The 22,073-nt window shown below is 41.0% G+C and overlaps 1 protein-coding gene across 2 annotated transcripts in view; it reads right to left on the bottom strand.

Annotated features, from left to right (window-relative positions):
• The window catches only part of ACVRL1 (activin A receptor like type 1), an 81,681-nt gene that overhangs the window by 22,874 nt on the left and 36,734 nt on the right, over positions 1–22,073 (bottom strand). For both annotated transcript variants that reach the window (XM_075852238.1, XM_075852239.1), the window contains exons 4-8: positions 18,457–18,656; positions 13,992–14,085; positions 7,696–7,842; positions 6,170–6,445; positions 5,000–5,197 (exon numbers count right to left, since the gene is read on the bottom strand). In XM_075852238.1, coding sequence (XP_075708353.1) covers positions 5,000–5,197; positions 6,170–6,445; positions 7,696–7,842; positions 13,992–14,085; positions 18,457–18,656 — 915 coding nt within the window. The remainder of the gene's footprint in view (positions 1–4,999; positions 5,198–6,169; positions 6,446–7,695; positions 7,843–13,991; positions 14,086–18,456; positions 18,657–22,073) is intronic.

Here is a 22,073-nt window from a genome sequence, read left to right on the forward strand (position 1 = left end):
CTTTTCAGATTATTTTAGCTAAGCAATTAATTGTCATGTGTAATAAGAAATAGTTCACTAGTGTGGAAGTGTGAAACAGATCTACAGGTTCGTGCAAGCTGCCACATATGTGAAAGAGAGGATTAGTGGCACTGCTATGAATGTTTTACAAGATGTAGCAGATTTAAGCCTAATACCCTATTAACACATTACAATTACAGATGAGCAAATTGATTTGGAATCTGGATTACAGCAAAGTTTGCTGATTTGCACAATCCGACCTGATCCGCTAGTCAAATAAAGCTAATCATTTCTTCGATTATTTCCAGTTTAATGAGCAAATGTGCTGAGGCTGGGGGCACAGCAATGTATTTATTGTCAAAACATAAAAATCGGGGCTTACGCATAGACAAGTTTATAAATCTATGAATAATGCCAGGTTTACGCGTGGTGTTTTCTGGCAGTTTTGCCACTGTTATTTTAGGCCCCATGCACACGACTGTACCCGTAATCATGGTCCGTAATTATGGGCACGGCGGGCCGCAGACAGTCGTCCACATTTGCTGACCGTGATCCCATTATAAAGTATGGCCATAGAAATTAATGTGTCCGTAATTACGGACGAAATCTACGGTCGTGTGCATTGGGCCTTACCACAGGTCATGTCAGGTGTGCAATGTTAGTGATTGGGAATTTATTAATTCTTATATTAACTAAATTTTTTTCCACTATGAAATGCAGCATGTTCCAAATTCAACATTTTTATGAATTTTTATTGAGCCATATTTACTAATAGTGACATACAACTGAGCGATACGCCAGTATGGACTTTTTGTATTGTTTGCCCATATTAAAGAATCTGGCACAGCTACTAAGCAACACCAGGTAGTACCTGTCATAGCTCACTACCAATCTGTGATATCACTTCATTATTTACTCCAGTACTATGAAATCACGGTGTGGTTATTACCTCTGTACTGTGATGTCACTGTGTGCATAATACTTGTATTATGACGCTGCGTTTATTATCCTAGTGTTGTGACTTCACTGTTGTTCTTAGCTATAAGGGTATGTTCACACGGCCTATTTACGGACGTAATTCGGGCGTTTTTGCCCCGAATTACGTCTGAAAATAGCGCCTCAATAGCGCTGACAAACATCTGCCCATTGAAAGCAATGGGCAGACGTTTGTCTGTTCACACGAGGCGTATATTTACGCGCCGCTGTCAAATGACGGCGCGTAAATAGACGCCCGCGTCAAAGAAGTGACCTGTCACTTCTTTGGCCGTAATTGGAGCCGCTATTCATTGACTCCAATGAATAGCAGCGCTAATTACGGCCGTAATTGACGCGGCGTTCAAGCGCCTGCACATGCCGGTACGGCTGAAATTACGGGGATGTTTTCAGGCTGAAACATCCCCGTAATTTCAGCCGTTACGGACCCCCGCCGTGTGAACATACCCTTAGCTGTGACACCACTGTTTTTATTTTCCCTGTTCTGTAACATCGCTGTGTGCATTATTCCCATACTGTACCATCGCTGTGTACATTATTCCCATACTGTGACATCACTGTGTGCGATAATCCTTTCCTTCACAGTGTTTACTATTCATGTATTGTGACATTATGATTTGTGTTTCTTGTTTTGTGTCATCACATTGTGCATTATGACTGTATTATGATATACCATGACCATGGTTACTGTGTGCTTTATCCTGTGTGCACTATACTTTAACATCACTGTGGCTATTACTCCTATGGTGTTACATAGTTGCATAGGATGAAAAAAGACACAGGTCCACCAAGTTCAACCTTGCTCAAAGAATTATACGTCATTCATTGCTGTTACTTCACCTTGTTTATTACCCATGAACTGTGACTTCACTGTATTTATTATATCTGTATTGTCACATCACTGTGTTTCTTGTAATTGTTTTGTTACTTCAATGTTGATGTTTTTTTATCACTAGGGTCGGATATCATTGTGTGTATCCATGTTCTGTGACTTAACTGTAAGGCCTTATTCACACGACCGTATTTCACGTCCGTGTACGCACGTCACACGGACCTATGCAAGTCAATGGGGCCATTCAGACATTCATTGTTTTTCACGCAGCGTGTGTCCGCTGCGTGAAACTCACTGCATGTCCTATACTTGTGCGTTTTTTGCGCATCACGCACCCATTGAAGCCAATGGGTGCGTCAAAATCACGGACAGCACACGGACGCACATCCGTGTGCTGTGCGTGATTCACGCAACAGTTGCTAAAGAAATGATGAGAAAAGAAAAACGCCTCTTTCAGTTTATTTTGCTGCCGTATAAAACGCGTGACATACACGCATAAAAAACGCTGACAAGCACCATACACTGATGTCAGACGGAACTGCAACGCAGGAAAAACGCTGCATTTTTTACGCGCGCAAAACGGACACGTTCGTGTGAATAAGGCCTAAGAATGATTTCTGTGAAGTGCATTTTTATGTGCGTGAATATATGAGGTGTGGAAATTGCAGTTGCACCTGAGAACTGGTGAATAAATTGCATGTGAAGTTGAGGGGCCCTTGAGATTATGCATCAGCAACTAGGAACTTCAAGTTACTCCTCTATTGTGAAGTTATATCATTGTAAGGCCTGATTTACACGAGCGTGTGCGTTTTGCGCGCGCAAAAAACTCTGTGTTTTGCGCGCGCAAAAGGCATTTGACAGCTCCGTGTGTCATCCGCGTATGATGCGCGGCTGCGTGATTTTCGCGCAGCCGCCATCATAGAGATGAGGCTAGTCGACGTCAGTCACTGTCCAAGGTGCTGAAAGAGCTAACTGATCGGCAGTAACTCTTTCAGCACCCGCGACAGTGAGTTCCGATCACAATATACAGCAACCTGTGAATCAAAAAAAGACGTTCATACTTACCATGAACTTCCTGCTTCCTCCAGTCCGGTCTCCCAGCCGTTGCCTTGGTGACGCGTCCCTCTCTTGTCATCCGGCCCCACCTCCCAGGATGACGCGGCAGTCCATGAGACCGCTGCAGCCTGTGATTGGCTGCAGGCTGTGCTTGGCCTGTGATTGGCTGCAGCTGTCAGTTGGACAGAATTGTCATTCCGGGAGGTCAGACTGGAGGAAGAAGCCGGGAGTTCTCGGTAAGTCAGAACTTCTTTTTTTTTTACACGTTCATGTATATTGTGATCGGAAGTCACTGTCCATGGTGCTGAACCAGTTTAACTCTTTCAGCACCGTGGACAGTGACTGTCTCCTGCCGTCGCGTACCCGAACATTTTTTGCCGGGTTCGGTCAAAACGCGTTCGGCCGAACCCGGTGAAGTTCGGTGCGCTCATCTCTAATTTGACACTCCGTTTGGATGTTTGTAAACAGAAAAGCACGTGGTGCTTTTCTATTTACATTCATCCTTTTGACAGCTCTTGCGCGAATCACGCAGTTTGCACGGAAGTGCTTCCGTGCGGCATGCGTGGTTTTCACGCACCCATTGACTTCAATGGGTGCGTGATGCGCGAAAAACGCACGATTATAGAACATGTCGTGAGTTTTACGCAACGCACTCGCGCTGCGCAAAATCCACGCATCGTCTACACTGACCCATAGACTAATATAGGTGCGTACGACACGCGTGAAAAGCACGCGCGTCGCACGCACGTATATTACGCTCGTGTAAATGAGGCCTAAGACACAATGGTCTACATATATCAAATGTGGCCCCATTTCAGTCAATATCCAAGTTAAAGCTCGGCTAAAGTATTGACAAATTTTGCGACAAATTTCTGACTGCATTCAACTTCTTTAATAATTCTGTCACAATATATATCACTGCCTTTAACTTTCAGAGTGGCTAAAATGTCGGCACGTTTTCCATGCCAGGTTCTTTGTGGAGTAGATTTAAATAATCTGTCTAAATCCTGGCCAGTCATTGAGCCACATCCACTTTTCAAAGTGACGTGCATGGTACAAATGGCACTAAATTCTGGTGCAAATGGTTAATAAATATGTCGCACACCATTTTGGAGTAAAATGCATAAAAAAAAGATATCTTACCCTCGACCCTGGAATGCCTTGAATGAAGGTAGGTTCACACAGCCTATTTTCGGACGTAAACGCCTGAAAAACGGCCGAAAAATCGGAAGCAGAACGCCTCCAAACATCTGCCCATTGCTTTCAATGGGAAAAACGGCATTCTTTTCCGACGGGCTGTTTTTTTATGCGGCCGTTTTTCCAAATGGGCGCTTAAAAACCGGCCGTGAAAAAGAAGTGCAGGTCACTTTTTGGCACGTTTTTGGAGCTGTTTTTTTAGACCCTATTGAAAACAGCTCCAAAAAGAGACGTAAAAAAGGAAGCGAAAAACGCAGCGAAAAAACGTCTGAAAATCAGGAGCTGTTTTCCCTTGAAAACAGCTCCGTATTTTTAGACGTTTTTAAGTTTACGTGTGAACATACCCTAAGGGTATGTTCACACGCCTAACCAAAAACGTCTGAAAATATGAAGCTGTTTTCAAGGGAAAACAGCTCCTGATTTTCAGATGTTTTTTAAGCCACTCGCGTTTTTCGCTGCGTTTTTTATGGCCGGTTTTGGAGCTGTTCTCTATAGAGTCAATTAAAAACGACTCCAAAAACATCCCAAGAAGTGACCTGCACTTCTTCGTGGCCGTTATTTTACGCGGCCGTTTTTCAAAACGGCCGCGTAAAAAAACGGTCTGTCCGGACAGAATGCCATTTTTCCCATTGAAATCAATGGGCAGATGTTTGAAGGCGTTCTGCTTCCGATTTTTCGGCTGTTTTTCGGGTGTTTACGGCCCGAAAAACAGGCGAAAATAGGCTGTGTGAACATACCCTTACTGCTATCACCAAGGTGTACTGGATTATCATGTGTATGCTGGGTATTATATATTGAGACTGTTTAAAAAAAAGGTTTGATTAATTACAGGTAGTTCTAGTGCCCCCTATTGGCACTAGACTTAAAGATGCTAGCACATCCATGAAAATTAGAAAATGATTATTTATGTTCAGAACTCACCATTTATAATCGTTCTCCTGCATATTTCCCATAATACCAATCCATATGCCCACACATCTGTCTGCTTGTAAGATTCAAATGAATCTGTGCGGATTGTTTCATCCAGGACTTCTGGCGCCATGTATCGTTTGGTGCCAACTCTCGGATTGTTACCAATATCAAGGTAGTCACCATTCTGTGTGTGCACCACTGCAAGGCCTGAAAACATGAAATTACACTTATTTTATTACTATAAATTTTAACAACATAGCATAATTTACTCGACAACAGAAACAGCTAGAGAAGCGTCTTCCAGGACTTGCTAACCACTTGCCAACCGGCATATGACTCTACAGTTTATAAATGACGCAGATTAAAATGTACGACAATAAAAAATGTGACTGCAAGAGGGGTGAGTGTCCTGTTAGAGACAGCTGGACTTCTGATAGGTAAGGTAGGGCTGGTTATTAACGTCTTTGCCTTCTTCATGGTTCAATACATGGTGCTCAGTGAGTTCCGTGTACATCATACATTAAGGGCCCATTCATACGAACGTGAATAACGTCCGTGTGCTGCGCATGGAAATCACGCTCAGCACACGGACCCATTGATTTCAAGTTGGCCGTTCACACATGCAGGAGTTTTCACGCAGCGAGAGTCCTATATTGGTGCGTTTTCACTCACCTACGCGCCCATTGAAGTTGATAGGTGCGTGTAAACCATGCACCGGATACGGATGCACATCCGTGTGCGGTGCATGATTTGCGCATCAATTCAATTGAAAAAAAGTAAAAAAAATATGTGCTTTGCGAGCATGTGAATACGGACCAGATTCACACGGGTTTTTCACATGCGTGAATCTGATACGCTTGTGTGAATGTAGCCTAAGTGTCAATGCTTCTTGCTGTATTCATGTCAGCAATCACGTGACAAATCAAGTGATTGCTGGGTGCCCGGTAAGGGCTAGAGCTGATGAGTTTCAGCACACCCGGATCAGTTATATACTGTGAACAGAAAGGAGCTCAGCTGGACGGCTGCCCTAAGCTCACTATATATAACATGTCTCTGCCTATACACAAATAGGGAGAGACCTATCAATCATATTGAGCCAGACAGGGGAAGCCGGAGGGGAATGGTCCAGCGCACAAAAACAAAAACAACATATGGACCCATATTACCGATAGCCCATACCTAGATCTGCAATGCAACATTGTTTATTGGATTTCACGAGGATGTTTCTGCTCTTCAGGTCTCTATGTGCAATGGCAGGTTTTCCTTGAGTGCCAAATATCTCCACATGAAGATGCACCAATCCACAAATAATAGATACTGCAAGATGTAAGCAACTTTCTGGATCAACAGTTGTCCTCTGGAGATAGTCGTATAAAGATCCATTGTCATGATAATGGGTAATGAGCCAAAGTTGAGTGCTGGAGTTCCGAGAAGTCATGTCAGATGCAATAAAGCCTACAAATGGTAAAAGGAGATGCTGAACAGGTTATCCAGCTTCATTAAACCACTTCTCAGAATAATTTCTTGGCCATGTTTACCTCCGGGCTAAATCATTTAGCTGTTTTAATTGTAGTTCTTTACTATATACATATGAATAGAATGCCTGGCGTAAAGCAACAGCTCATTTGGAGAAGGATTGTGAGAAACTGGACATCTTTAAGTATAGAAAAACATTCGATCTGTTTATAGGCAGTCATTCATCATTTCACAGATACTGTGGCATATCTCATTGAAATAATGGCTCAAAGGAAATACTTTCTGTAAAATGAAAATTTAAAATCCAATTCATAAAATGTATTTAGAGGAGACGAAAGTCAAAATGAAGCAAACCCACGTGAAAAAATAATGGCATGAAATTTGTGGTATGATGGGTTATAGGGTGGTCAATTGGTTCTAATCCAACCAACATCACTGAGTATATATGTTATTCTTCTTTGTTTGCATAGGTTTCCTCTGGATACTTTTATTTCCTCCCAAATTCCAAGAACAGGCTTAGGTACCTGGAAATTTTGTGTATATCTGTGAACTGGATTGAAACGAGTTCTGTATAGCTTGATGGTGGCTCCTCATAATAACCTCCTCTGGTGGTTTTATAGCCTACCTTCAGTGACAAAACAAGATTTGACTTATGTAACAGATCAGTGTTCCATGTAAATGGATTGAAATCCTATATGATGCCTCGTTTTGCTCCAAAATATATGTCCTCCTGTCTGCATCTGATTCTAGTCTCCTAACGAATAATTGACATAGGGGCCTGGTAGAGAACAGGGCAGGAAAGCTGTACCCATGAAGCCAGAAGCCGTTATGGAAGATAGCTTCCAGTCCTGGGCTACATTGGGGGAATACACAGAAAGGGAAACCAATAAGTAGAAAAAAAAAAGTGGTAATGTGAGTCGTTTTTGTCCAGTCACATGCAGAAATTCCTCTCAAATGTACAGTATGTTGAAAATGCTCAGACTCCCTGTGGTGCAACGCATGGTCTTTGGTGGGTCTAGACTACAGTCTAGATTTAAGAGTGTGGTTTTATCAATACTAGTGAACGCAGCCCTGACAGTAATTTCATCCATCCATTATCACAGTGCGTATATAATTAATGAGAAGCTAACTGAAATGGATTATAGAAAATGTTCCAGGATTATACAATGGAGTGGAATATATTGCAGCAACTAAACATACAAATACAAAGTAACTATACGGTACCTTACCCAAAATGTTTTCATGACGTAGCAAAACTGTGTTGTAAATTTCTGTTTCTCTAAACCATGATTGTTCATCGCGAGAAGAAAAAATCTTGACAGCCACATTTTCCCCCTGCCACAAGCCTCTCCATACTTCTCCATATCGCCCTTTACCTAAAAACGGAAAAACAATCAGGCCACGTTGACGTGGTGTGTTTTTTGCAGAGCGGCACACAGAAAGTATAGTACAATGTGCGTAAACAGAGTTTTGCAAAAGCCCATTCACATGTGGGGGAAAAAAAAGATTTAAAGAAACTCTGTCACTAGTTTAGTAACGCCCTATCTCCTAGCTAATCTGATAGGCGCTGTCACACTGATAATACTAGTGAAAATTGTGTCCCAAAAAGTTTATTATTTTAAAAGTTCTGAGCTTATTTCTAAATATGTAAATGAGCCTTTATTTGACAACTGGGAGGTAACACCAGTGATTCTCCGGAGGTGGAGCTACCTCACAGCCTCTGACACTGTCCAATCAGCATGAAGCTGCTTCACACACAGTCTGAAACTAAAGCTGGAGGGAAGGGGGATCGCTTCAAACAGCCATATCTCCGGCTGTGGACCACAGCGATTATCAGTGGCATATGAAAGAGGGGATTCTAATCTTTCATATGACACCAGGATCGCAGTTCTAGCTGTGACATAACCGGAGATATCACCAGTTGAATACACAGTCGGGAATGGAAGCTGTATACTATATAATCACACTGTGTTGCTGGGCAGGAAAGGGGGAGAAGCTGTAAGCTGATTGGACAGCGTCATACAGAAAACATTACACCACCCGGAGAGAAACGAAAGTGTCACCTCCTATTTGGCTATTAGAGCCACATTAGCATATTTAGAAAAATGCTCATAACTTTGCAAATAAACGTTTGTTTTTTTTTTAAAACAAATCACACTGTAGTTATCAGCATCAAAGCGCCTATTAGATTAGTTATGAGATAGGGAATTAATAAACTGGTGACATTTAAAAATCTGCAGCAGACCCTATCTTTTGTGGAATTCTTCTGGTGTTACTACAAATTTCACCCAGTGCAATGCAAATGTTGACATTTGTGGCCAATTCCGCAGAAATGTACAAAACTCCATTCACATTCTGCATACAAAATAAGATTTAAGAGTATGATTTAAATGCAGATTTCAAAATCTATAGCATTCCCTATCTTAAATGTATACATACCAAATATATGGCTGCAGAACTCACAAGTTCCAAACATTTTTTTTCAATTTGCATAGCAATTTTATGTCCTTCTTCAGTTCAGATGAATGGTAGGAAATTTCTCCCAAAATGAATACCACTGTGGATTACTGAGTCACTGAGAGTGCATTACCTATACAATACCTATGCAATAGCCTCTTAGTAATTGTAGGGCCCAGCCAGGCCGACAGAAGTTACAAACCAATAGGCACATTTTGTATAAAAAAGGAATTTGGTTCGCAAAAGGAATCAAACTGGAACAGCCATCCCTAGACAAAGGTGGGGTCACATCTTCATTCATGGCACCTGGATAATTGGATTATATAGACTGACTTGTTCACTCGTGGAAGATTTCTGTTGCAGAAAACTGTCCCATACATCAGATATATGGAACAGATCTCAGCCTTAGGGTATGTTCACACGGCAGCGTCCGTAACGGCTGAAATTACGGGGATGTTTTCAGGAGGAAACATTGCCGTAATTTCAGCCGTAACGGCATGTGCAGGCGCTTGAACGCCGCGTCCATTACGGACGTAATTGGCGCTGCTATTCATTGGAGTCAATGAATAACGGCTCCAATTACGGCCAAAGAAGTGACAGGTCACTTCTTTGACGCGGGCGTCTATCTACGCGCCGTCATTTGACAGCGGCGCGTAAATATACGCCTCGTGTGAACAGACAAACGTCTGCCCATTGCTTTCAATGGGCAGATGTTTGCCAACGCTATTTTCGGCGCTATTTTCGGACGTAATTCGGGGCAAAAACGCCCGAATTACGTCCGTAATTAGTGCGTGTGAACATACCCTTAAAGGGAAGGAGTCATGATTTTAATTTTCTTTAAATTATATTGCTTTTAATAAAATATAAACAAAAATTTTATTTATTAGTGTTGTGACTTTCTACTTTTTACTGTATTCAAACTTTTACTTCTCTATGGGGGCTGCCATTTTTTTTTTCATCTCTGTATGTGTTGATTAACGACACATACAGAGATGCTATACGGGACATGCAACCCCATAGAGAATGCGAACGGGAGCCGTTCCATTCTCAGAAGCATACGCCAAAACGAAGCTCGTTTATAGAGCGAAATCCGGCGCCATTTTCATGTGGACCGGAAGCCGCTGCCGGACAGTAAGATGACGAATTCCGGCCGCGGCTCCCGGCCATATGTTCAACAAAGCGAAGGCGCAAGGAATAGTAGCGTAGACCAGCGGAGGCGGCGGCGGCAGGAGCAGGTAATTTATGTTAGTGTATTATGTTCGTGTATGTTCGTGTTATACTGTCTGCTGAGCCCTGTATCTAATCCTCCTACACTGTGCAGTCGCTCAGAAAATGGCGGCACACAGTGTAGGAGGTTTAAATACATTCAACACACTAGAGGAGAGTGTGTCCACCCCAAATTTGCAGCATAAATCAATGAGGTTGCTTTACCACAGTGACCATGCTGCAATTTCGGGAACTGCTCCCTCTAGTGACCAGCACATTGAAATGTTATAAATTAGAATCTAATTTATAATATTTCCTGACTTGTGAAAAAATGTAAAAAATTAAAACAGTGTAATCACTCAAATACTAATTGTTTAACTGAAAGAAAAAAAAAAATAATTTCTAGCGACACATTCCCTTTAAGGTACCTTTACACGAGCCAATTTTGGCATTTGCTCCTTTCACAAGGAGCCAGTATGGGGACGAGCACTCGTTACTCTGTTCGCTCATCAACACACATTATTATATCGACAACAATAATATTTTGAGCATTTAACCCCTTAATGACCGGGCATGTTTGTACCTTAATGACCAAGCCAGATTTGTCAAATCTGGTATGTCTGACTTTATCAGAGAATAACTCTGTGAAAGTTTTGAATATCCAAGTAATTCTGACATTGTTTTTTCGTCACATGTTGTACTTTATTTTAGTGGTAAAAGTAGACTGATACGATTTGCGGAAATTAATTAAAAAATAGAAAAATGGAAGAAATTTTGTAAAAATTACCATTTTCCCCTATTTTTAACTGCAATATGTCACATATGTACACACATACTGCACAATTTTTTTAATTAAATATATATTTCTATCTCTTTACTCTATTTTGGCAGCACTTTTGAAGAAATAAAATACATTTTCAGCAATTTAGAGGACTTACAAATTGAATAATAATTTTATAAATTTTGAAGTACATTTTGTTTTCCTGCACCAAACCAGGTTTTCAGAGGCTCATAGGTCTCAGAGTGATGGAAACCCCCACAAATGACCCCATTTAGAAAACTAGACCCCTTAAGGTATTTACCTAAGGGTATAGTAAGTATTTTGACCCCACAGTTTTTTGCTAAATTTAATACACAGCAGGTGAAAAAAAAAATGTCACTTTTTTTCATAAAAGTATCAGTTTGAAGACCAATTTCTTTGTAAAGCGACCATGAGAATGAAGAAACACACCACAAAATCTATCACCCTGTTTCTCCTGTTTTCAAAAATACCCACATTGTGGCCCTAATGCGCTGCCTGGACACACGGCAGGACCCAAAAGGAAGGAGGCACCCGGAGGCATTCAGGACTCATATTTTGCTTGAAAATGTTTTAGGCCCCACTGTACATTTGGAGAGGCTTTGAGCTGCCAGAACGATAGAAACTCCCCATAAACGACCCCATTTAGAAAACTAGACCCCTTAAGGTATTTATCTAGGGGTATAGTTAGCATTTTGACCACACAGGTTTTTCGCTAAATATATTGGAATTAGTCTGTAAAAATTAAAATGTACTTTTTTTCTGAAACAACATAGAAATTTTTATTATTTACAAGGAATAACGAAGAAAATGCACCCCAACATTTGTAAAGCAATGTCTCCCGATTACGACAATACCCCATATGTGGTAATAAACGGCTATTTGGACCCACAGCAGGGCTCAGAAGGGAAGGAGCGCCATTTGGATTTATGATTTTGCTGGAATGGTTTTCGGTGCCATGTCGCATTTGCAATGCACTGGAGGGACCAAAACAGTGGAAACCCCCCAAAAGTGACCCCATTTTGGAAAAACCTTCAAGGAATTTTTCTAGGGGTATAGTGAGCATTTACACCCCACGGGTCTTTTGCAGAGTTTATTGGAATTAGGGCGCGAAAATTAATATCTACATTTTTTTCCACTAAAATGTTGCATTTTCTCATTTTCACAAGGAATAAAGGAGGAAAAAAACAACCATTTTTTATAAAGCAATTTCTCCCGACTACAGAAATACCCCACATGGGGTCATACGTTTTTTCATTAGAAATGAATTAACCCTTTCAGGACTGATCCATTTTTTGCCTTCTTATTTTAGATTTTCACTCCCCGCTTTCCAAGAGCCATAACTTCTTTATTTTTCCATCAATAGAGCTGCGTGAGGGCTTATTTGTTGCGGGACAATCTGTCGTTTTCATTGGTACCATTTTGGGGTACATGCGATTTTTTTTGATCACTTTTTATTCAATTTTTTTGCAATCCTGAGCAAAAAACAGGAATTCTGACACCGTTTTTTTAGGTTTTCTTTTTGCGGCGCTCACCGTACGCTATAAGTGACATTTTTACTTTATTCTGCGTGTTTGTACGATTACAGCGATACCATATGTATATAGGTTTGGTCCTTTTTTTTAGCGTTTGCACAATAAAATGACTTATTTATAAAAAAAAAAAATTCTGTGTCGCCATATTTTGAGAGCCGTAATTTTTTAATTTTTTAGTCAAAAAAGCTGTGTAAGGGCTTGTTTTTTGCGGGACGGATAGAAGTTTTTATTAGTACTATTTTCGGGTACAGGCGACTTTTTGATCACTTTTTATTCTTTATTTAGGGAGCGGTGGTGACCAAAAAAATTGCGATTCTGTCGTAGTTTTTTATTGATTTTTTTTGGGGTGTTCATCGTGCGGGAAAAATAACATTACAGTTTTATAGTTGGGGTCGTTACGAACGCGGTGATACCAGATATGTGTACTTTTTTAACGTGTTCATTTTTTTTCTATAATAAAAGTCTTATTATAGGGAAAAAAAGCATTTTGTGTTTATAGAACTTATAACTTTTATTTTTACACTTTTTTTAAAACATTTTTATTACTTTTTTTTACCTTTTTAACTTGTCCCACTAGGGGACACTTAGACTTGCAGCTTTGATCGCTGCTAGAGTACATTACACTACACACGTAGTGTAATGTACTCCAACTGTCATTGTGACGTTACTGTCACACTGACAGGAAGCAGAGGAGGAACGGCCGGAGGCTGTTCCTCCGAGGATTCCGTACATGGCAACCCGGAGGTCATTATCTGACCTCCGATTGCCGTGACAAGCATCGGTAGCCCCCACGATCACTTCGTGGGGGCTGCTGATGTGCTTCAAACCACTTAAATGCGGCGACGGCAATCCGTCGCCGCACTTAAGGGGTTAACTGCCGAAATCAGCGGCGATGGTCCGCTGTCCGGCGAGACTGATGTCTCAGCTGTCTAGGACAGCTGTCAGCGCGGGTCTGTCACTCTGTGTTTACACAGAGTGACAGTTTGAAATGCGGACGAAAATGAACGTCATGGTGCGGGAACTAGCAGCCGACCATGACGTTCATTTTCGTCCTTGGTCGTTAAGGGGTTAAAACGATACGATCAGCTGATGAACAAGCGTTTACACAGGCCCGATAATCGGCCAGTGTAAAAGGGCCTTTAGTCATTTTTTTAAAACAAATCTTAAGATTTCTGATTAGATGAGGGGATGTGGTAGTTCAATCGTTGCACGCTATTACACATGGCAATTATCTCTTACATTTGAACGATTATACAAAAATCCATACGATAATAGCTCTGTCTAATAGGACCTTGAGTAAAGAAATTCTTTTAGGTTGGAGACGTTTTGCTGCATTTTTTCAGACTGTCGGGAGAAATCCAAAACAAGGAATATATTCAACATATATGCATCAAAAAAATTAAAAAGTCATGAGGCAGCTAGGTATATAGCTGAAAGGCAAATAGAGTGAAACCCGAGGCAACCTCTCTATTTTTATCCCTTGTCTTATCAGTCTTGACAATTATTACTTTATATTTTTGTCTCTTACCCACACATTCCACAAGTGTAACTTGACGAGCTACAGTTCTTTGTACCAGGAATGGAAGCCCTGAGCCACTACCAGTAGTGCAGTCCAGGAGATCCTGCCAAAATGAAGTCATATCCAGTTATACTATGCACAGTGTGGATCATCATAGACATCAAGAGTGTGAGGTCACGTGAAATGTCAATCACCTATCAGCATGTGGAGGAAGCTGCTAAATTCTATATTCTAAAAAAAGCAGTAACTCTAATGAAAAAATAATTTTATTAAGGTGCACAGATGAAATTTAGGAGGATTACAATGTTAGGGCCTGTTCACATCACGTTTTTTCACTTCCGTCAACGGTATACGCTGGGAGGAGTCCCTATGTATACCTCTGACAGACGATACCAATGTATCCCACTGTATAGGCATACAGTGGGATACGTCACCTGAAATCCCTAGGTACAGCGCTACTTTAAATGCTGAGACCGGGGAAGCCCCTGACGTCACTGTCCATATATGAACAGTGATATGTCAAGGGCTTTCAAATATGGAGTCCCGGACTACTGTCTCGGCAATGCCCTTGGCTTTGAGATGTCGGAATGGCTCTGGCCGGGGATTCTGCTGCTGGAGCAGCCCCTGACGTCACTGTCCATACATGGACAGTGATGTCAGGCACTTCTCCATTCCCAAAGTGCTTGGCCGAAGCGCTACCGGTGCTCTGGCTGGGAACTCCATAGTTGAAAGCCCCATACATGGACAGTGATGTCAGGGGCTTCCATGGGGCTGGAATCCCTGGGCCGAGTTCTACCTGATGCTCTCTCGGGGATCACAGCCCTGGGAAAGCTCCACAAAGTATATGTTTAACATATACCTGTGATGGATGCCATACAATGGCATCCATCACACACAGGCTTCCATGTAAAAAAAATGTATACTGTGCGGTATATGTTTTTTTTGCGGGATCCCTCAGGATGGAATAGCGTAGTATACTACGTTATTACATCCTCCAAAAATAAGATATACCAACGTATACCAGCCCGACTGAAGAAAAAAGGACACTCTTTTGGACTCTCAAGCTAATGGAGCCCTATGGACACGTTTAGCGTGTAATTAGGGAGCTTTCCCAATGCACGCTAAAGGTAGGCCAAAACGTGATGTGAACAGGGCCTTAGTTATATGAAGACAATAACTTTCTCATAGTGCAGAATACATTTATTATATAATTTTAACATAAATTATGTAAAAAAGAAAATTGGTATGTGTGTATGTATGTCGATCATTAAACTAACTGCTTTACACTAGACTTAGGTCGAATATGTCCATAAATACTGGTTTGAACTATAACTTGGCCATGTTGTCTGACAATTATTTTTATGTATTAAATATGCATTTACACCTAGGATTTATAATGGAAGCCAAAACACAATGACTAATTTACAGTCCAATAGATACAAAGAATCACCGACGGACCTCACTGACTTTAATGGGGTCTCTCGTGTTCTGTCTAGCTTTAGGGAATTTTGCAATCTTGCAGTCAAAAGTTATAAAGCCCCAATGGAACCCACCAAAACAAGTGTGAACAGATCCTTATTCTTATGTGATATGGAGAAGCAGGACCAGAGAACTTATTTCTCACACATCTACATTCATGAACTTATTATGAATAGCTCGATATACTGTACAACATGAATTCATAAAAGCAATTAATTTTATTATTTTTGCCAGCATGTCATTACATCTTTTATTGTATTTTTTCATGAATTAGTTATTTATTGGGATATATTGTATTTGTTTTTTTCATGTGAAATCATCAAAGTGGATCTGTCATCATACAATGCTGCCCTGTTCGGTATAGGGACAGGTTTGCTGTACTATTAACCAAAACGGCAGAAAAAAATATTGGCTAATAGAGGCTCTCGCAGAATGCAGCCGACTCATCCTTATGTTTCCTCTGTATTCATGAGGGGAGCGCTCCCCCGCTTCTCAAAGCAGTGATCGACGATTGCCCTGTATCTGCATGTATACTTAGCAGCTGCCAGTCACTGGGAAAAAGAGCAAGGGGAGAGCTCCCCTCATGAACTATGAGTCTTCTGTACTCAGGGTTAATAGTAGAGTGGACCTGTCCCCATACAATGCTGCTCCTAACCCCTGAAGGACACAGCCTAGTTGTTTTTTCATCTCCAAATGTTAAAATCCATAACCCTATATTTTTCATAGGCGTAGCCGTAAGAGGGTTTTTTTTTTTGTTTTTTTGGGGGGGGCGAGTTGTGTTTTTTAATAGCACCATTTTTGGGTACATAATGTATCACATAACTTCTATCAATTTTGTTGAGGAAAGTGGTAAAAAAACAGCAATTCTGCCGTTGTTTTTGGGTTTTGTTTTCACAGCGCTCACCGTGCGCTATAAATTACACGATAACTTTATTCATAGGTTGTTACGTTTACGACCATACCAAATTATCATAGTTTTCTTTATGCTTTCCTGATCTTACACAATAAAAACACTTTTTAAAAAAATAATAATTTGCTTTTGTGTCGCTGCATTCAGACCCATAAAATTTTTATTTTTCCATCGACTGAACTTGTTGAGACAACTTGTAGTTTTCATTGGTACCATTTTGGGGTACATAGGACTTTTTGATCACTCTTTATTCCATTTTTTGTTAAGCGGGATGAACAAATAAAACTATTTTGCCATAATTTTTAAGTTGTTTTTTTACCGCACGAGATAAATAATATGTTAATTTTATCTTACGGGTCATTATGGATACCAATTATGTGTAGTTGGTAGGGACTTTGTAAGGGGAAAAAGTTTTTTTTTGTTATTTTTGTACTTTTCTTTTTTTCCTAAAACCTTTTATGAACTTTTTTAGTCCCAGTAGGGGACTTCCCCTTTTTCTGTCTAACCAGCTAGATGCCGCAGTCAGCACTGACTGCAACTAATGGGTTAAAAGGCTAGGATCGAAGTTCTATCTTATCCTGGTCGTTAGAGAGGGGTTTTGGCTGTATAATACAGTTGACACCCTCAAGTGATGACGCGGACACAGCTCCGATTGAGCATTTGTGGGACGTGCTGGAAAAACAAGCCCAATCCATGGAGGCCAGACCTCTCGACTTATAGGACTCAAAGGATCTGCTGCTAACAACTTGGTGCCAGATACTGTAAGAATGTGAGAGTGAACTTATTTTTTATTGTGCATATTGTGCCAAATATGGTGTGCCAAGAAAATGGGCACTGTTCCTTTAAATATGTCATATGTTGGTGTGTTGTTTTTCCCTTCCCAGGAGTGTTTATCCCAAAGGACGTGGCATAAGTTATGTTCACACAATGTGGTTTGCTTTTTGCAGCTTCAGGCAATATTGGATGTTACTGTGACTTTAAAATTGCTTGGCACTGGGAGAAATGTTCCGAATGTCATCTTGTTTGGAGGGTTGCCGCTCCATAACAGCAGCAAGGTCAAGACCAGCATAGCTACGCTGTGCTCTCATGCTGGAGGCGGTGCTTGTACTTTATAAGGCCGCTGTTCCCGCCTAACGGTGTTCAGTGCGCAGGCTGTACCCATAGAGAAGGAGCTGTGCTGTAAGCTGCTGTGCTGAGAGTGATACAAAGTGGCACGAGTGAAGGCACTAAACGTGAGTGGCTGTGGAGCATCGGTGGGAGACTGACAGTAACCCCCCCCCCCCCACACATGTTGTAGAATACTCTCGGTCGGGTGTTGGGCAGCAGCCTCCCTGTTAGAGACAGCGATATTGGCTGGTGACTGTGGCAGAAGCTTTCTTGCAGGCAACAAGTAAGCAAGCAAGCACGTAGGGTGAAGCAATCCCCTGTGATTTACCCCTGTATCCGAGCGGAGTGTCCATGGCTGTTCTTCTGGTAAACCACTCATCACAGCCTGCCTGAACCAATTGAAAACTGTATAATTTAAGAACTGTGCCTTTCTTTTGAGCAGTGTTGTAGGTCAACACCGGTCTGGGTAAAGACTTAGCTTTGCCATCACTCCTGGTCTCGATATTATTTTTTCCATGACTACGCTGCATTTGTCTTACACCACCCAAGCCTCCCATTACAATACCACAGGACACCTTCAGAGATTCTGTGGATTCCATGCCTCGACATGTCTGAGCTGTTTTGGCAGCACGAGGGGGACCTGCACAATATTAGGCAGGTGGTTTTAAATGTTATGGTTGATCGGTGTATAACTTTGTGTACAGTGCATCATACATAAATACATTATATTGGTAATCCAAAGTCCTTATATTGTGCTCAAATGAATTTTCTGAAAAGCATCTTGTGCATAAAAATAAAGATATGGAATTTCCCTGTTTGAGTAGAAACAGATATATTTTGATATTTTCATGTTAAATGGTGGCCACTCAGAATATTGAACTGTAAAAAGTATAAACACTGCTCTAAGAATGATTAGAACCACAGTCAGAAAAAATACTTCTACATAGAATTATCTTTAACATCCTTCAAATGACTCACCCCTAATGTGCTGTCACCAACTATTGATGCATTAACAATGTCTTCATGGCCAAAGTCAATGAGTTTTGGCAAGGACTTCTTCCGGCTGCTTTGCTTCATTTTACAGAATAAGAATGCAAAGAACATCAGAAAGATCACAAAGAGAACTATGGGGAGGACAGTCACTAGAAGGAGACTTGTCACTTCTGGTTCTTCTACTTCTGTAGAAAAGAAACATATTGTTACTTATGTGTAACTCATCAAATCACAAACAATGTTTTGCAGCTATTCAAATTAAAGAATAAAAACATAGTATAACTAAAAAAGACAACTCAACCGTTACATAGAAGTGATGGACGTCATCTTGAAAGACGCAGCCACCCTCACTACATAATTGTTTCCCTACATGTAATAGAGTAAGGAAAGCTGCTTTTTTTTGTATATTAGGTTTTTAATCCAAGTACTGTTGACCCTCAAGTTACAGTGGCCGCAATTTAAAATGCCAAAGACAATTTAATCTAGAACCATGCGTAAATTACACAATGTATATTGTAAACAGTGAAAAGTAAAAAGAAAACAGATCTGACAGTTTTATATCTGAAGTTGTACAATAGCGTTGCTCCAAATAAACTGTAGTGTCTACGCTGAGTGATTGTATTTTTTTTTTTTGTTTGATACTGTGTTTCTTCACATTTTTTATTTCTTGGTATATTGTAAAATTCAAATAAAATATTCTAAGAAAAAAAATGCCCCAGAAATGCCAATCTGCAGCACATATAATTAGAGGTATATTGCTGAGTTACATGTACTGTACTGCTCTCTACCTGTACTACATGTACTGTACTGCTCTGTACCTGTACTACATGTACTATACTGCTCTCTACCTATACTACATGTACTGTACTGCTCTCTACCAGTACTACATATACTGTACTGCTCTCTACCTGTACTACATCGCTCCCTACCTGTACTGCATGTACTGTACTGCTCTCTACCTGTACTGCATGTACTGTACTGCTCTCTACCTGTACTACGTGTACTATACCGCTCCCTACCCGTACTACATGTACTGTACTGCTCTCTACCTGTACTACATGTACTATACCGCTCTCTACCTGTACTACATGTACTATATTGCTCTCTACCCGTACTACATGTACTGTACTGCTCTCTACCTGTACTACATGTACTATACTGTTCTCTACCTGTACTACATGTACTATACTGCTCTCTACCTGTACTATATGTACTGTAACCCTCTCTACCTATACTACATGTACTATACTGCTCTCTACCTGTACTACATGTACTATACTGCTCTCTACCTGTACTACATGTACTATACTGCTCTCTACCTGTACTACATGTACTGTACTGCTCTCTACCTGTACTACATGTACTGTACTGCTCTCTACCTGTACTACATGTACTATACTGTTCGTTACCTGTACTACATGTACTGTACTGCTCTCTGCCTGTACTACATCTACTATACTGTTCTCTACCTGTACTACATGTACTATACTGCTCTCTACCTGTACTGCATCTACTGTAGTGCTCTCTACCTGTACTACATGCGTTACTCCAAATAAACTGTAGTGTCTACGCTGAGTGATTGTATTTTTTTTTTGTTTGATACTGTGTTTCTTCACATTTTTTATTTCTTGGTATATTGTAAAATTCAAATAAAATATTCTAAGAAAAAAAATGCCCCAGAAATGCCAATCTGCAGCACATATAATTAGAGGTATGTTGCAGTGTTACATGTACTGTACTGCTCTCTACCTGTACTACATGTACTGTACTGCTCTGTATCTGTACTACATGTACTATACTGCTCTCTACCTATACTACATGTACTGTACTGCTCTCTACCAGTACTACATATACTGTACTGCTCTCTACCTGTGCTACATGTACTATACCGCTCTCTACCTGTACATCATGTACTGTACTGCTCTCTACCTGTACTATATGTACTGTACTGCTCTCTACCTGTACTGCATATACTGCAGTCCTCTCTACCTGTACTACATGTACTATACTGTTCTCTACCTGTTCTACATTTACTGTTCTCTACCTGTACTGCATATTGTAATGCCCATGGCCACGGACCATCAGGATTACTCACCTCCCGACGGCCGCAGCCATGGATCTGTGAACGCTGGCCCGCATCTCCTCAGGAGACGCCAGCGCTCACTTTCGATGCATTCTACTATGTCTCGTAGGCTTAAAGAGACAGCGTGCGCACATTAAGTAAATTAGCCCATACTCACCCTGGACTATAAGAAGGGCCCTGCCCCTTCCTTCATTGCCTGAGCGTTGTTGTGTTTACCCGTGTTAGTCTTTGAAAATGGTCCCTTAGTGTTTTCCAGTTCCCAGTGTTCTCGTACCTGCTACCTGTATCCTGTATCCCATGCTACCTTATTTCTGTGCTTTAGAGAGTTGGAGTCGTGTTGTGTCTCCGATCACATCTGCTGTGTTACCTCACCTAGTGGCTGCTGCCAAGGTCCCATACAAGCCTAACCATCGCTACTGTCTGAGCTGCCACAGGTACCCTTACTTGAACTATAGACATTGACTTGGTACTCTGTTTGGCCAGATGCTATCCTGCCACGACGGTACGGCCAAGTGGGTCCACATACCCACAGATCGTGACATATATACTGTAGTGCTCTCCACCTGTACTACATGTACTATACTGCTCTCTACCTGTACAACATGTACTGTGCTGTTCTCTACCTGTACTATATATACTGTAGTGCTCCCTACCTGTACTACATGTCCTACACTGATCTCTACCTGTGCTACATGTACTTTACTGCTCTCTACCTGTACTACATGTCCTGTACTGCTCTCTACCTGTGCTACATGTACAGTACTGCTCTCTACCTGTGCTACATGTACAGTACTGCTCTCTACAAGTATTACATATATTGTAGAGCTCTCTACCTATACTACATGTAAAGTACTGCTCTCTATCTGTGCTATATGTACTGTACTACATGTACTGTATTGCTCTCTACCTATACTACATGTAATGTACTGCCCTTTACCTGTACTACATGTACTGTACTGCTCTCTACCTGTACTACCTTTATTGTACTACTTGCTACATGTACTACATGTACTGTACAGCTCTCTACCTATACTACATGTACTGCACTGCTCACTACCTGTACTATATGTACTGTACCACTCTCTGCCTGTACTACATGTACCGTATTGCTCTTTGTGGCAGGATAAGCTGTTCCTTCGGACACCGGGTGAAGGTGTCTCGAGTTTATTTTTACTCTATATTGTGTGTACTGTACGGGACACTGAAAAAGCTCTTGTCCTCTACAAAGAAAGTTATCTACCAGCAGCTCTTTCTGACCTTTATAGCTATGGATTTGGATTATCTGCATTAGTTATCTGCTTATTAGAGTTGGGTGGACAGGTTTTGTGCCAATATATGAATAAACCATACGTAAAGGAAAGTTTGGCCATCAAAACACACATAGTGATGATGGTCCTTAATGTTCTGAAAATAGTGGTGCAGTCTATAGTGTATGATTTGCAAATAGTTTCTATGATCTGTAAAGTTTCTCTTGCATGGATCTTTATATCAACCAAAAATGCCCTAACAATAGTAGTGT

This window comes from Rhinoderma darwinii, chromosome 2 (assembly GCF_050947455.1).
Source record: "Rhinoderma darwinii isolate aRhiDar2 chromosome 2, aRhiDar2.hap1, whole genome shotgun sequence".
NCBI lineage: Eukaryota > Metazoa > Chordata > Amphibia > Anura > Rhinodermatidae > Rhinoderma > Rhinoderma darwinii.